The 18,401-nt window shown below is 36.1% G+C and overlaps 1 protein-coding gene across 4 annotated transcripts in view; it reads left to right on the top strand.

The window, feature by feature from the left end:
* LOC137265312 (FHF complex subunit HOOK interacting protein 2A-like) overlaps positions 1-17,751 on the top strand; it is a 112,832-nt gene extending 95,081 nt beyond the window's left edge. For 2 of the 4 annotated variants that reach the window (XM_067800680.1, XM_067800677.1), the window contains exons 18-19: positions 11,357-11,392; positions 14,206-17,751. In XM_067800680.1, the coding sequence (XP_067656781.1) occupies positions 11,357-11,392; positions 14,206-14,314 (145 nt within the window). In that variant the 3' untranslated portion in view covers positions 14,315-17,751. The remainder of the gene's footprint in view (positions 1-11,356; positions 11,393-14,205) is intronic. The other 2 variants (XM_067800679.1, XM_067800678.1) reach the window with 1 other exon arrangement.
* Positions 17,752-18,401: the final 650 nt, after the last annotated feature.

Raw genomic sequence — 18,401 nt, 5'->3', positions numbered from 1 at the left:
TCTATAAGTAATTGAGTCTTGACCAGACGATGCAGTACTTCGAATCATGAACGACAATCTATGTTCATGGGATATGACCAAGTCAGTGAGCCAAACCACCCGATCCTCTTTGTCGCCTCTCCTGGAATAAAGGCGAGAATTGATGGAAGTCAGGTTTCAGAGTATATCCTTAGTGATTGTATTACATCTAAATGTCTTGCAAAGACTCTGTGCGGCATGAAGCATGGGGTCCTGAAGACCAATTCTAACCTGGCACTTCATTGGTCAGAATCAGAGTGAGACCTATTGAGAACATATTGTTAGGTTAAGTTCAGTACAAAAATGCACAAAAAGCAAAATAAGAATAAAAATAAAGCAAAACGTGTGCACTAAATACCCAGTAGGTATGTCAAGTTTTATAAGTATTTAGAAACTTTATAAGTATTTTGAATTTTTTTTACTTAATGATAAGATGCATGACACACCTGTAACAGAAATTCATGCATAAATTCTGTCTTAGTTCAAACATTTTCAGTTACAAGTATATGCATCACCTGACCACACCACCATTCGTCAGGGAAGCTTATGCTTCCAGAAGGACAATAGGGTTGTCCTGCTGAAGACCTGGGTTTGATTCCCCACATGGGTACAATGTGTGAAGTCCATTTCTGATGTTCCCTGCCATGATACTGTTGGAATGTTGCTAAAAGCTACGTAAAGCTATACTCACTCACTATTGCCAGACAACATGGGCAATTAGATAAGCATATTCATCAATCAAAATTTGGATTATTCAAAAAACAAAATACTGAAGAAGCACCTAAATTATCACTGTTTGTTTTCACAGAATTCCCTGTCCAATTTCCCCATTTGTGCCCATCTAAAATTGGATTGTGCTTCGATCATCTGGCAATTATGAAAGAATTGATTCCAAGTTATCGGTAATAATTACCGTTGACTGAGACTCAAGCGTCATAGTAACGGTACCAGAGGGACTCATCATTTTTCTGTACTTCTCTTTGAGAATGAAAAAAGTTGAATATTCCAAATTTCCTTTTAAAAGCCCTGCAGAAACTATTTTGTACATGTTTTGTTCAATGGAAGGAAGACAGGAAAAACACAACATAAAATTTGTAAACATTTGTCTGCTGATGAAAACAACTAGTGAAAGGCTTGCTGCGTGAGGGAATAAGATTCTTTTGGAAGCCCCGAGCCTTTGTGGTCAGCCCTCCTGGCTGGCTCATTATTGGGTATTCAGTGCACTAGCTCGGCTGAGACCAAAAAATTGTGTTTGGCATCCGATTTCACAAGGTAATAGAAAGAGGGAAGACATGGCAGTGTCGCACAATGCAAAGATGAATTGCTCGTTTGATGGGAAAAGGAATATTAAAATTGCCTTCTGGCATGGTTTCTGAAATAACTCTGATTAGAAGGGGTATCAAATCATTCGGTTGGTTGCAGGAGAATGCAGTTCAAATCTTTGATGTGGAAATTGGCAATTCTCAATGAAAATGAGAAACAGTTTGGGACAAGAGGGCATCAGTTATTACGTCCTTGTCGGGAGGCGATATGTATGATATTGCCACCCCATCTTTAATCCATGCCATGTTCATGGGCTTCACTGTTGCCTAGAACTTGCATTGTGACTATCGGAACTATGGCTACTGCATAATTTCAAATGAGATTTATCACCTTGATCACTGTGTAATCACTCGTGTCTTTTGGCATCACATTGAATAATTCCTTCCATCATTTATGTCCCAAGTTTGTTAAATTTTATTTCACCCCCGAAAAAAGTTGTGGATATTTCATGATAAAAAAGGATTTTTTTATGTAATATTTTCACAACTTTTTCACCCTGAAGGATGTGAAAGTATTAAAAAAAAATAGGTAAGTTTCCAAAGAATGTTTTATGGGTAATTCTTCATAATGAAGTCAGTCTTGATGTGTGCTTCTTTTGAAAAAAGTTAAACCAATAAAAATCTATCCAGCTCCATGTCCCACGGAAATGAGATACCGCTTAAACCGACATTGATATCCATACACTTTAATGTCATCAGTCCTAAATCAGTTAAATCAATGGACATGTGGGTTTTCAAAGAAAAGCTTCGTCTGACTTCAAACAGTTGCGATTCAATATCCACAGAATCATTGTTGAATTTTATTTACACATTGTAATTTGAATGCTGGAAAATCGGAGAAAACTTGTACGTTTGTGAAAGCTATTGGAACTGTTTTCATTTGTCTTTACCTTTAATGAAGTTTTAATGCACCAATCAGTGGAGGATTTGGACTCTTGCAGCTTTTAGGTGCTTGAGATGCCGGGATGTGGAAGGTTTTAACACGTGATAGTGTCCAACTGAATTATTTTATCTAAACTTTTTCAAAGACTGGAGTGCAGCAGGTGCAGAAAAAAATGGTTTCCTAAATGATTCCTTTATTATGCTGTACTGTGACTGAAACACTTATCATAATGATAATAATTCATATATACATCACCTAGTATCCATCTGACTGTTTTCCTATTGGACACTGTAATCAAAATCCGATTATTATTACCCCAGATAACCCGAACTTCTTATAGGCACTAGAAGGTTAAAGTCACATGGCATTATCCACCCGGGTACCCATTTTCTGCTGGGTGTGGCAATTTTGAACAGACTTACTTGCCTGAGATAAGACCATGTGTATCACATGTGCTCCTTTGTAGTGCAGGAGTGAAGTCCTGGAGTCAACCTGCTTAATACGGTCACCCTTCCAAGGACTGTATGAGCTCAACATTGATTCGTGACCTAAGATTTGCGCACAGGACTACACACTGCGAAAAGACACTTACAGTGAAATTAAAAAATGGTATCAGAACTTTGTGCAACCCGGCTGTACAATAATTGAAAGAAAATATAATAGAGGTGTTAAGGAATGGGGTTTAATATGGGAGATAGATAGAACAGGTATGTCATGACAGGTATTGCACCTCTAGACTGTTCTTGTGGAACTGACTTCCTCTGTACCACCCAGGTAGATTTCTGAAGCCTAAGCTTAAAGGGATATAACTTTGTAGTTACTGTACAGTTTCATGTACTCATTACTGAACTGTTTTTGGACTGGTTAAACAATAACACAAGCATGGTTATGTGATAAGATGTTAGATAATGACAATATCTGGATCTTGGGCATTGGTAGTTTCAGTGTATTGCAAGTAGCTAAGGACCTATTATAGCAGTCTAACAGCTAAAGTCTTCATAATTCAAATGCTTTAATGCGTGAATATATTATGAAAGCTGAATTTAGAAAGTGGGAAATTGCAACTCATGGTATATTTGGGATTACACTTTCTACAGAAAAGATTCTAGTACTTTGCCACTCCAGGATTTGTGGAAGCCACGTTGGCTGAGTGGGTTAGATGGCTGACTTTGTGTGCTGGCAATTAGATGCCTGACTCGGAGGGTGTTTTTTTGAATCCCTGATAGGTCTCAACAAACAAAAGTAAGAACCTGTACTTTACTGAAAAATTGTAATCTGAAATATAACATGTTACTTTAGCAAAGGCTTGTTGTCTGTATTGTGCTGAGATCTCTTTATGGAGTTTATTAGTGGATGTTCTTTATATATTACATATATATATATATATATATACATACATACATACAGACATACAGACATACATACATACATACATACAGACATACAGACATACATACATACATACATACATACATACATACATACAGACATACATACATACATACATACATACATACATACATACATACAGACATACATACAGACATACATACATACATACATACATACATACATACATACAGACATACATACATACATACATACATACATACATACAGACATACATACAGACATACATACATACATACATACATACATACATACAGACATACATACATACATACATACATACATACAGACATACAGACATACATACAGACATACATACATACATACATACATACAGACATACAGACATACAGACATACATACAGACATACATACAGACATACAGACATACAGACATACAGACATACATACATACATACATACATACATACATACATACAGACATACATACAGACATACATACATACATACATACATACATACATACATACAGACATACATACATACATACATACATACATACAGACATACAGACATACATACAGACATACATACATACATACATACATACAGACATACAGACATACAGACATACATACAGACATACATACAGACATACAGACATACAGACATACATACAGACATACATACATACATACAGACATACAGACATACAGACATACATACAGACATACAGACATACATACATACATACATACAGACATACATACATACATACATACATACATACATACAGACATACAGACATACAGACATACATACAGACATACAGACATACATACATACATACATACATACAGACATACAGACATACATACATACATATATACATACATACATACATACATACATACAGACATACAGACATACATACAGACATACATACATACAGACATACAGACATACAGACATACATACAGACATACATACATACATACATACATACATACAGACATACAGACATACAGACATACAGACATACATACATACATCCATCCATCCATCCATCCATCCAGACGTACGTACATACATACATACATACATACATACATACATACATACATACATACATACATACATACATACATACATACATACATACATACATACATGCACTTGCTCATCACACAAGTGTCTTGATTTGACTCTCTGCATTGCTAGGATATGTGAAACCCATTTCTGTTGTACCCACACCAGTCATGCCATGACTTTGCTTGAATGTTGCAGTAAAATGATGTAAAATGATAGATACTTTGACTTTGATCCTTGGATTGTGAGACCCATACCTCTGTTTTTATTTGATCAAGCTAGAAAACATCTCCAAACTGAATAGATTCACCCCTTGACACACAAAAAATAATAATAGATTCAAAAATTCATGCATTTTTGTTAAAATTAACTGGGTTAAGGTGACTTGTTTTTCGTATTGTATGCAAATGGATAGCTTATCAGGAGCTTTGAGAGATTGACCCAGACGTGGATTGGGCCCCTGTTCATTTTAGTCTGGACCTAGGTCATACCCTGGAGATACGTGATAGAGGTACTCTCTGTTTTGAAACGACTTTATTAGCCACTGGTTTATGGTACAAGCTAATGTTACCAAATACCCACAAGTAGATTGCTTGTCTCTTATGATAGCACCAAGAGCACTCAATTAAGGAAAATATTTGGAAATGGATCCCTAATTGCTAAATAAATACCTGAGCACACACTGGTCATTCTCCAATGGCTCCTGCTCAGTCTGAAGGGATCTGCTGGAATTTTTCACATAATGGTCATAATGATTGGACTACATTTATACAATAGCTAACGATTGTGCAAAATGTATTACAGCCAAGCTATGCGCGATCAGGTTGTCCATCATCCTTAGTAAACGTCAGAGCTATTATTTAGGTCAGTGGCGGTGGTGAGAAGAAAATTAAACAGTATTCCCTTTGTTGCGTCAAACTGAGGCCAGATTGGCAGCGGAGTTGGGAGATCAGTTTTGTGTGTTTGAGTAATTGATGGCTGAATTGACGAATGCTGAAAATGCTGGCTCTGTTTTGTGGTACGCTTCTTAGTCATATTGGATTACTGGTAACTGATAAGTAATGTGGTGTTGACCGTTTTAGCTCACCTGTGTCATGTTTTTGTAAGCTTGTGCCTTGTTACAGACCAAGAAACAAGAATTTCTCATTGATCCTTTGCAACTTCAGAATATTGTACAATAAATTGGGCTGTCTTGATTCGTATAGGTTTTTTGCAACTAATTAAATTCTTGGAACAAAAAAACCAGGATATTGCGATTTGATACTTCAGATTGACCAATCAGATTTCATTTCCAAAATTCAAAGTATAAATTCAGTCACATGTTGGCAAAAGAAAAGTTTTAGGGTATTTATGCTTCAGAAATCATGTTACTTTCATTCAACTTTGTGAATAATCCAACAAACGTTTATCAGAAGTGCTCTTACGGAGTGTCAAACTGATTCTGAACATGGCAGTGGTATCAAAAGTGTCACATTTTAAAAAATATTCAAGAATAGTTTGGAACAGTTGTTAAAAAGGATTGTTTGCATGTTTGATATTTTGCCCAAATCATTTGACTCCATTTAACATATGCCCTTTGTGCTAAACATGAACCAAGTAGGACTCCTAAACGTAGTGTTTGATTGCCATCCAGTAAATTTAACTTGAAAAGAATTTCTCCAATTCAGCTGTTATAGTATTGATGAAGCATGTTAAGAAAATGTGTGTTCACATGATACAAGTTCTGTTTTTGTTGTTCAAGCTAGCATCATCTTGCAGGCAAATGATTTGGACTTTGCAAACGCTGTGATTCCAAGGAGCACCACTAATAGACAGTTATGAGTTTGCCTCTCAAACCAATTATTCAACATCATGCTATGGGGATATTAACAAATTTCTGCAAAAAACAGGCAATCAGCTACTTTCTATAAAGGAGGGAAAGTTTCAAAGGACTCCTCTTGTCACTGTATGACTGGTCATGCTTCAACTCTGGCCAGAGTAGCATTCGTAAATATTGGTGTGCACGGTATTTTCAGTTGCCAATTACGAACAAAGTGCGCATTTCTCGGCATATGAATTGCGACATTAAAAAATATTTTGGTTTTCAAAGCGACATAAATGGAGAGGGATTATGGAACATTTAGCAGAACAGAAAAATATTTAAATTAGCTTTGTGTTTTTTAAATAGATATTTTGGTTTCATGTGCATCAAGAGTGTTGGTGTGAGTCAGGGTGGTTTGTTAAGTGCCTTGTATTTTTAATTAAAGCACATCAAACAGTGAGATGTTAATTTAATGTCAGAAATTGTTGCCACAGTTCTGACTTTAAATGTTTTGGATTGTAGGGTAAAAGTTAGTTTCTACTGACTTCTTTGCAGTGGAATGTAACTTAATGAATCTGGGTCCCACGAATCCAATAAACCGGTGATTGATATAATAACCACACATTCAAGCGAGGTAGCCTAGTAGCTAAAGCATTTTCTCGTCATGCAGAAGACACAGGTTAGACTCCCACATGGGTGTAATTTGTTAAGTCCATTTCTGGTGTTCCCCGCTGTGATATTTGCTGGAATATTGCTAAAAGCAAACTTACTTGTTAAACCAAGACACCAATCTGATGACCTCCTGGGGTCATATCCAGTGCTTTCATAACATTACACTTGTTAGAACCTGATGATTTCATACTCTTATGAATGGCACAGTGCCAGGTGGTCAGATTGGTGTCATGGTTATATGAGTGAGTGAGTGAGTGAGTGAGTGAGTGAGTGAGTGAGTGAGTGAGTGAGTGAGGTTTCCTCCTCTTTCAACACTATTCCAGCAAAATCACGATGGGGGGCACCAGAAATGAGCTTCACACATTATATCCATATGGAGAACTGACCCTGGGTTTGGGCATGAGAAGTGAACCATTTAACCACCAGGGTACCCCACCACCACCTCAGCTGAACGAGTGCTACTAGATGAACCACAGGTTTGTGTGACCCAGGTTCAATGATCACCAACATCTAATATTACAGGAGTATTGTGACTGTGGAGTTAGGATCAGTAAGACTGACACTCTGTCATATGATTTTGAAATAAGCACCGTATATTTATGAATAGCTATAGTGAGAACAGCAAGTGATCATAGAAGAGGTGAGTATATCACGCCCTGGTGAGTGTATCCTGCCCCACAAGTGGCACCTACCACAAATACATGCAGAGCCAAGTCTGATCTTGAACACCTCAAAAAGACACACATTCTTCAAGCGATAAAAGAAATTTGCAACAGATAATATTTTATCAAATTTGGAAATGTTTCTCACATATCTACCGTAAAACCTCTTGACACATTACAAAGGCCCTCAACAATGAAATCCTGATCACATAACTTGTGTCATTTGTCTAAGATTAATTGGACCAGGAAAATCTGATTTCATTTTTTTTTTGCCAAAAAATAAAAAAATGAAATAAAATAAAATAAAGCAACCCAGAATACACATATTTACATATTTCTCAATACCAATCCAGTGCTTTTCCCGATCTATTTCAGTACTTATGCTGTAGTACAACACATGATTATGGTAAGGACTTTATAACTTATCTATAGTCACTGGGAAACTTTAGTTGTCAAGAAATCTGGAAAAAATTCCAACCAGATGATTACTACTGGGATCACTTGCAAACGTGAAGTATCACATGTGTGTACTTGAATGCATAAAAGGAAATTGTTAACAAGTGTGAAACCATGTGACTCCTTAAAAAATGGTGCGTAAAAAATGATGAAAATAATGAGTATTTTTCCTCACTGAAATAGTAAGACACTGTGAAAAAGAAAAAAAATTCTACTTCAAAATTTAGGTTTTCATTTTTAAAAAATCACATGTCTCTGACGTTTTGGAATATTACCGTTCTGTAAGTTTCTTGTATGTGCTGTCACTTCTTTCTGTGCAATCTGAAAATGTTTGGAGGTTGAAACTGCATTTTTATGAGGCCAGATATGTTTTATTTTTGTGTTTATGGATATGGTGACCTAAAAAATTATTGAAGTGCAAAAGATAGAATTGGAAAATATAATCTTTCCATTGTAATGTGAAGTGATGATGTGGGAAAACTGAAAAAAAAATCCTTACTAGCTATGACTCTGTGGAATAATAACCATTTCTCACCTTTAGCTGGAACTGATGTTAGAAGTACACATGGTGAATGCACTGGTTACAGTTGGTCTTCTAAAACTAGAGCTTATCATAAGATGAGACTAATGGGATTGGGAAGTGAAGTGTTGCTTACTTTGATGATAAATGTCATTGTATCCCAGTTGCATTGATTGTGCTGATGATGTTGATCAATGGAATATCTGGTCCAAGATCTTTAATTCACAGACAAGCTATGTGTAGAAATGACGGTACCAAAATGAACAAATCAGTTTAGGAAAACCAATAGTATAGGCATATCACTATAAAACCAAAGATCATAGTCAAGACAAAACAATAATAGATCATTCATGACATCCTTTCAGTGCATGGGGATGCTATTTCTGAACAGCTTTCTTTAGGGCTTTAGACATCTGAGATATTTGTGCTTGGTTGTTGCTGATAATATGAATAAGCTATTACTGTAAATCATTAAATTTTTGCAAGCATGATACTTTTGCGAAAATCGCGAATGACTAAAAGCTCGCAAAAATATCATGACGCAATTTGCTGGTAGAATACGATGAATAATCAGCAAACAACCTGTCCTATCTTCGCTTTATTATTCACCACTTCATATAATTAACAATAGATCTAGACAATACATATATTAAGCAATGACAACAACACGGAGAATGACTAATTACTAGCATTACTCACGTGTCACATGTCAAACAATGGATACCTGAACAAAAGTCACTCAATCAGTACGTCTGATACTCCAGACAGGCGCCAACCACGCAACTCACATTTCTTGGAGACTGTTTGAAAGGCCGAGACCATCCAGCGGGGTGGATAGCTTTCATGACACTTATCTGGAGATCAGCAGCTTCGCCGACACTGACTAAACTGGTCCTTAATCAGTGCCAATTTATTAGAATCATTCCATTTAATTTAATCCCTTTGAACTGTTTTAAGCTTATATGGCCTTATTAATGCAGCAAGTGTTGTTTTTAGGAAAACATCACTGATTGCATACATGCGGAAGTACTCCACTAAATGGTGTTCAAGATTAGCGGCAATCTTTCATATGTGATTGGATTTAATTCAGATAAAACTTTCAGATGCAAGTAAGCTTTGAAACTGTCAAACTAAACTATGTTTTGAGAATTAGGCAAGTAGCAAAAATATGATGCAAAAACGTCTGTTGGTCGCCACTCGCGAAAATATCATGATGCAAAAATTTCATGATTTACAGTATTTAAGAAAAACAAAAAATATTCCATGGTACTAATCCTTTTCTATTGTTTCCTTAGCATATATTTATGAATCATTATCAAGCAGTGAGTGAGTGAGTTTAGTTTTACGATGCTTTTAGCAATATTCCAGCAGTTACAGGACACCAGAAATGGTCTTCACATATGTGGGGGATCAAACTCGGGTCTTCTGTGACAAGCAAATGTTTTAACCACTAGACTAAGCCTCCACCATCACTATTAAATAACAAGTGCACGCAAATGGTAAAGGTATCTTCACCCAACTGGTGGCAGTTATCACAAACACATGCAAAGGCAAGCCAAATGTTCACTTGAACTGACAGGAAAATGGTAGAAGTCAGAATGCAAGCAACTAAAGAGGTTTCCAGTGTCATAATCCAGTGTTCTGTTCCAACTACATCGTAGAACTAAACTATGTGAATCAACGAACACTGGAAGAATAATGAAAAACATAGGGAATAAAACCAGACATCATATAAGCATTATTATAGTATTAAAATAACTGAAAACATGAACTATGTTTAATAAATCTTAAACCTCTGCAGAAATGATATACATTCTGCATTGATTCACCTTTAAGAAAATAATAATTGTATGTACTATGGCTTGATATTATTGGAATTTTACTTGATAGGATTTGAAATCTGTCTTCTATAACACTTTTTCTGTTGAATGTCTTGTATCATGTAACCGCAATGTGATGGGCACCAGTGGCGTTACTATGTCTCACAATTATCCTCTGTGACAGCAAACTGTCTTGCAAATTGGCTTTCTCATCCTTCAGGTATCATATCAAACTGGATTTAGCATTTAACAGGAGTGAATTCTCCATTTGTAGGCTTTAAGTTTGTTGAAGATCAGGTGAGTTTGATTCACTGACAAACTTTTGAATGATTAGATATCATTATTTTTCATGATTCTATTTTATTTTGCCAGGTTAAAAATATGAATAATTATTTTTTCAGTCTTTCATGAAAATGGCAAGCAGTGCTCTTGATTTACCTCCCTTTCCGTTGGGATTCTGGGTAAAAAATTGGTCCTCCGTAACCAACACAAATTGATCCAAAAGGAACAGGTAGTCAGTGACTATAACTGGAATGTTGGTGAGGATGGCGTTAAACAACACAACCAACAAACAATAAGTCTTTTTGAGTCATTTAGAGTATGCACTCAGGTGTACATCAGAAACAATTCTGTTCCGCATTTTTAGGAAGAATTCCTTTTTTCTATGCATGATGTGCATGTATGATGTTACTGTGATAACATGTTTTCCCTTGCTAACATTGTGTATGTTTGTGTTTGTCAGTGTAAGGAGCTCGCTAGTTAAGAGCGATTCAGTTGGGTAAGTGAATACTGAAAAAGCTTTGCTTGGAGCTGGTGATGTTAGTTTTGCATGAAATTACGTGTTGCACGCCTTTGTATAGTTCACATGTCTTTACTGATGTGTTTACAATTTTCTTGCAGCAAAGGTGGTGTTTGGTGCAAATAACATTTTGATATTATGGTCAATATTATTTCAGTGTTTCTCACATTGAATTGTTTACTTTCATTGTTGGTGCACTGTGGCTTTCATATTAGTTCTTCTCTACTTTTGTGCCACAAGTGCCATGGGTGGCATCACTGTGCAGAGTTGCTGCTCTTTGGCATGCTTTAAACACATGGGTTCGAATCCCGGTTTGGCCAGGTTATGTTTCTTGGTGTGTCAGCACTAACCATGTGCTGGCTGTTTCGCCAAAGTGGGAAAGATGATGAAGGAGCTTCACCTGTTCTGGCTTTACCTCCTCATCAAACTGATACTCTGCGACGTTGCTGAAATATCATTCAGATAGCATAAACGAAGGCTCGTAATTATTGTGTGCTTAGTAATTTATCAGTAGTCAAGATTCCTGTAGATTTAAGAGGAACTGTTACTTAATTTTATTATTAATCTAAAAAATTTATAACTTTAACTTTTATGACACATTGATAAAATTGTAAATGACATTTTTAACATTTTTGTGAAAATTTTATTGAAATGCTATTATTAAGCATTCATTTGGCTTTATATATTACACAAACAGAAATGATTGATACTGATGATGTCAATCACTGGATCATATGCTCCAGACACAAATATTTATTGTCTGTCATACAGCTTTAATAGTGCTGATGCTGTGTCAAACAAGAGGCAAACAAATATTGGATACTGACCATGATTTTCTTTGCTCTTGAAATGAATTCTGCATTATGGAGCAAAATGTAACCTCATATGTTCCATCTTTATAGATTTATTATTAGAATAAATGAGAAAAATGTGTTATGCATTTGACATTTATCTTTATATCAGATTGCATCAAGTATAATATTACCCTTCTATTCAGAACATGCAGAGCAAGCACCTCATTGTTTTCAGTACATTGATTTAATGGAGGAAAACACAATTTAGTCAAATATTAAGCGTCGTCAGTATTCTGTTTAATGTCTGCACATTACTCCCATGATGCACCATAAATCATCACACCTCCTTATACAATGCTAGCACAAGGGTGAGTTACAAAACTGACACTTCCAAGCAATTGCCCTGCATCTGTGAATTGTAATCTTCTAATCCTTTTAACTACTGTTTGTAAACCATTAGATTTCCCCTGCCTATCCACATTTTGTTTATTATCTTAGCCGATGACAGTTCCCTAAGTCATCAACACCAAACACCAGTTATTTAGATTTTGATATGGGAGAGGATACGCTACTGCCTAAATATACCTTCCTGTACTGCAATGTGCACCAATCCTTACAATAAGTGCTCCAACCTTTATGATGAGTGCTGTTGGATTTTTCTGTACAGCTATGAAAATATTTATTCTCTAGTCTTGTCTGTTAAAGCCCATATTTCCGAAACAATATAATGAAAAATTGTGGAGATGATATTTCGCTCCTATCCTCGAGAGGGAGATTGCTTTTGATAGCTCTTCCAAACCCCAAGCTTGATTAATGTGGGCAAATGCATTCAGATGTTTGATCATTTGCTCAGTGGGTCTGCTGACAGACCTTATCGTTGATAATAAAACGCCTCTTAATTGAATCTGCCAGAATAATTGCTCGGGACAATTTTGAGTCTTTGTTGTCAGGATTTCACCGGCAAGAACGGTTATGAAGTGTGTGGAGTATGCTGATTTTGTTTCCTAACAATTATATTTCAGTCGGGCTTCCATTTATTCTCCTTTTCCAAGCCATCTTCAATTTGCATATTGCATAACTGTATTTGTGACCCGATAAACTTGAATTGTATCTTTGGTCCAGTTTATTTCTTCTTTCTAGCTCAGGACATTACCCTCTAATTCTCTCAAAAGCTTCTTGATCATCATAACAATTTACACATGTGTACAAGAAATACTGAGCATATGAATCATCTTGCAAATCATATCAAGTCATGTCACATTGCAAGGTGATATCCTTTATGCGTCCAGAATGTTTCTCCGTTATTGTACAGCAATAAATTCTGTGTTTTTCAGCAATGTTGTTACCGATTTTATAGTCCGAAGAGGCTTTTGGGAGATGAATGTTATTATTATGTACGAACGTTCTATTAACCCGTTATGTGGAGATTCAGCGCTGGAATGTAATGAGATGTTATGACAGACAATCTCAATCTGTTGAAAAGTGACTGAATGGTGTCTTCTCAGTTTACGACAACTGGAAAAGAGGGTGTTAGAACAAGTGCATAAAATGATGCACCACATTCCAGATATTCATGACAGAGGCGTAAAATATAATTCATTGCTCCCGAAATGAAATTTGACAGTTCTAAAGCAGATTTTACATTGAAATCTTGTTATGAAATATGTGATGTTCTGAGTCCATGTTTTATTAAGTCTATTTTTCATGTGCAAAAGGAAGATTATTTGTCAGTTTTATTGCACATTGATTTATAACACATTTAGTTTATTGATCAAGTCATAAATTAAAGGCTGATCTGAGTTTTAAGTAGGTGTAGTTTTTGAAATTTAAGCTGCTTCATTAGCTGAGACAGTAATGTAATTTTGACAGAAGAAATGATTTATGCAAGATGTATGCATTCATTTGTATCTTTTGATGTTGAAATGAAAAACAAGACATTAAACAAACCCTTGTTTCAAGATTTGTGTTTGAGATTGAAGCATGTCCTTATTTCATCAGATTTGATGACCAGAGTCAGCTGGAAGCCATCATTGTGATCGAGGAATTTTGTAAGGAGTTGTCAGCCATTGCTTTTGTGAAACATCATGCTGCAGTGACCAGAACCTAGGCAGAGGACATAGGAGGACAGTGTCCAGGTCATCAGAGGAGGACAGTGATCAGGTCATTGGAGGAGAGTGACCAGTTCATAGGAAGAGGACAGTGACCAGGACCTTGGAGGAGGGCAGTGATCAGGTCATAGGGGGACAGTGACAAGTTCCTAGGATGGGGGTCAGGGTCGCTGTTGTGGACAGACAACAGACAAGTGATTCTTCATGGAAGGTGAAGGATGTCTTCTTCATCATACAACGATTGATGTCATTGATGATGATAGTGCCGGAGGGCAAATGCAGAACATGTTGCAAGTGGGGTCCTGCAAACTTCTGTTTCCTTTATGGCTCATTGTGTTGGCAATCACGTCATGGTGACATGGAATTTCTTCACCTACTGACAAGAATTTGGGAATGTATGTTTTCCTTTGAAAACCTTTGAGACAATAACTGTATCAAAGTAAATTCTTTCACCACTATACCACAGTCAATCATTTGTGTCAGATGGTTTCATTTTTCTGTTACAAAAACTTTGAAGAATCTCATGAAGGTTTCAAACGACAATGGTAATCCGGTCATTCCCTGTTTGTTGATCAAGTTATTTCGAAAAGTATACGTAGAAAATGTTAGACAAAAGTATGTATTAGAAACATAAGTATATATGTTTGTCTCCTTTTACATTCACACTTAGCTTTGTTCGGCCATTATGTATGGTCCACTTGTTGCCAGATTCCTTGTTATTCCAAGAAGTTATGTTATATGGACACCAGTCTATGATTGGGTACAACATTTTGGAGAATGTATGCCTGAAGTATTATAATTGATGGCAAAACTCTTGCAGTACACTGAGAAGGTGTACAGATTCCTGCCCTAGCTCACACAGTCCATTGCTCTGTTCTGTTTTGATAGAAGTCCATTACACAGCAATCTCATCCCAAAGATCTTACATTAAGATGGTGATAGCTTGAGCACCAAGATCACTTGCTGAAATGGGGCCCAGGTCAACTTTGGATGGGGTGTATACAGTTCAAGGACATGTTTGGGATGGGAACTGTTGTCATCTTATGGACCTACTGGGTTGTATTTCAAAACAAGATCCTTCAAGATACAATCTTTTTTCTGTGAAAGTGACTGAGTATTAGTATGTTATTGTGCATCAAAGTGTGTATCATTATTGACAGAAATGTTCAGCAGTTTCTGAAATGATGTCATTATGATATTATTGTCTGTCATTCATCACTGCTTCATTCCTCTTGTTTGAGAGTGGGTGTATGTATTGTTATGAATGTTCTCAGTGATATCAGTGTTCTTCCAAGTGGGTGCCTTAGTTTTAATCAAGCTATCAAATGCAGCAGTCTTCAGCACCAATCAGGTATCGGGTTATGCATTCACTTGCCACTGTATCATATCACGACAATGAAGACGCTTTGTGACTGGTCCAAGTTCCATATCTCTCGGTTATATATCATCACACTGATGTGTGAACCACACTTCTTGAATCTGTATATAGTTTATGTCCTTTGTTATCAGTGTTAACAATTTCACTTTCTATTCATTGTTGTGCACTTTGAATATATAATTGCCCTTGGTTTTCAACAAACTTCAGGAACCCACAACCATAACACTGCTCATGAAAACGATGCAAGCAATGCGTACGTATTTGTTGGTGCTATGTGTAAAAGGCTAAAATGATTAGTTTCAACAATGCTGAAATGTATCAGGTCCTCAACTGGATTAGTATCCCAATTATGCAGTGAAATATGATAAGAATAAAGCCAGAAATCCCCAGTGACTCTGGTATCAGTATCTGGCGTATCCATCTCAGTCATCAAGGACGTTTGAAAGACATCTGCTTGTACAACTGATTCTCAACATTAGAATCCTCTGCCATTCCTCGTGGAGTGCCTGGGTCTGTTCTTCTAGTTTTTTAACTTAATGTTCCAAGGTACATTTAGCAGCAGTAAATGACAAGTTTTGATTTCATTGTAAGTCATTATTTTTTTTCATGGTTTTGGTATCAAGTTAATGCTCCTTTTGGCGTCAGTACAATTTACACAATTTGCAGATAACATGAGATTCTACTGTTTGTCGTTATTTTGGGAAATGAAAGTCATGACAATGTGAGCGGTTGTTTGACCTTATTATTATTTTCTGGTTTTATCATGTTTATCCCTGGTGTGCCAAATCAACTCGTGCAATATATTTCATTGGTCCATGTCTGTCTTCCAATAATAACCAGTTTTATTTTACATGTCCATGTGCTGTGTGTTCAATTGTAATCTGTTTATTTCAGTGTTCCAGTGACCACGTACAGATTATTGTCTAGGACACACCTTTTCATATTCTTGGGTTTGGAGTCAATCCATGTTACATGTATTTTCATGAAAGTCAGTATCTGTAGCAAATAATTGATGTGAGTCCCCCTGCCATATCGAGAGAATAATCTAGGATTTCACACTGATCTCTCTTTGGAAAGAAAATGGGGAAAAAATTGTTACTCTGTTCAAAATTGAGTTCCCTTTTTTAAAGTGTTCCTTATTTTTCCGAATTTCAAAAATATGTAACACTGAATTTTTAACATTACTTTCAGTAAAATAATTCAGAACTAGGCATTGAGGCTTCATCTTCTATTTTGGTCTAGTTGTTATTGAAACACAAGTCATCTAACTGACAAGCTTCATTAGTATTGAAGTACACCTGGGATACACCTGTGGAAAGTGTGTCCATTTTATTTCAGTGAAGATTTAAATTATATAAACGGATGTCATTCATAATTCAGATTATGTTTGAGTAATAATTCAGTAATATTAGATTAACCACTGTTCCACACATCTGAGAATTGTGTCCCAAGCCACTTATCCATTTTAGAGGTGTATTTTAACCTTAGTGTAGCTCACATTGTACACTGTGAGCTCTATTACTTCACAATGGTGCTAGTCTTTATTGGTTTTGACTCAATTTTGTTTAAATGACACAAATCACGCATAGTGATTTTATTCCTTTCAGAGAAAACCATGGTTGAATTTATATAGAAAATGTATGTATGATTTGAGAAGATAAAATGTCTTCACTGTTCCAAAGATGTATCATTTCAGATGTGTCCTTCTGAGTTTTGTTTGTGCATGGAAAAGACATAAAACAATTTATGTTAACCTGGATTATTAACAGATGTTTCAAAATGTTAGCCTGCACTGTGTTGTGGTTCAGTCAATATAAACTACATCAGTTGAGGGTAATCTGGAAAGAACGTATATTTGTTTTCAGAGGATGTAGATAATGTTACTAGCCATTACTAAGTGTGTCTGCATTGTTCTGATCAGTTGAAGGAAAGCTGGTCAGCATATGGACTAGTCTTCAAAGGGTTGTAGTCAGTGATGTTTGTTATTGGGATGAATTTTTAACAAAGATCTTAAGAATACCTAATGTAAGATGAATTAATAAATTGTGACATATTGGAGTTACTCTTTTGCTTTGAATGTTCCATGTTGATCAGTTAAAATTGTTGATAAATACTTTGTACATGCTGTATGCGATTGTTTTGATATATATATGTATGGGTTTTTATATGAAACCGACAAAAATTTCCTTCAAGCAGAGTCCAGCATCCAAAAGACGGAACTGATGTTTATCCGGCTTGGCCTAAATGAACTCTCAGGAACATGTCTTCGAGGAGATAGCCAGATTGTCAACTCTAACCTTACCGACGTCTTCTGTCTGCCTACTTTAAGAGCGTCACATACATGACATTTCACATAGTGCAAATTATGAAATGTTATTTCCGTCTCGAAAGAAGTTTATATTTCCTTCTAGAAATTATTTGTTCCTTCATAATAAAGTGAAGTGCACACGTATGTGGTCCTCACTACAATAATCTTGAATGCCACGACTTACTGCATTTGACTCCAAATCGTAAGATGTGGAAATATTAGAATAGATTAACTTTCAGTATGGCAATGACTTTTAAGTTTTGAAATCAATTCTAGTCTGATCTAAAACGATGGCGATAAGGCTATAGTAGCATAACACGGGCATTTGTAAAGGGTTTACCTTTATGTCTTCATCGTAACATACGGCACATAACACACCCTTAGACGAGTACAAAACTTT

This window comes from Haliotis asinina, chromosome 15, assembly GCF_037392515.1.
Source record: "Haliotis asinina isolate JCU_RB_2024 chromosome 15, JCU_Hal_asi_v2, whole genome shotgun sequence".
Classification (NCBI taxonomy): domain Eukaryota; kingdom Metazoa; phylum Mollusca; class Gastropoda; order Lepetellida; family Haliotidae; genus Haliotis; species Haliotis asinina.
Note: the sequence above shows the minus strand (reverse complement) of the source record. Positions and strands in the feature narration are given on the sequence as shown.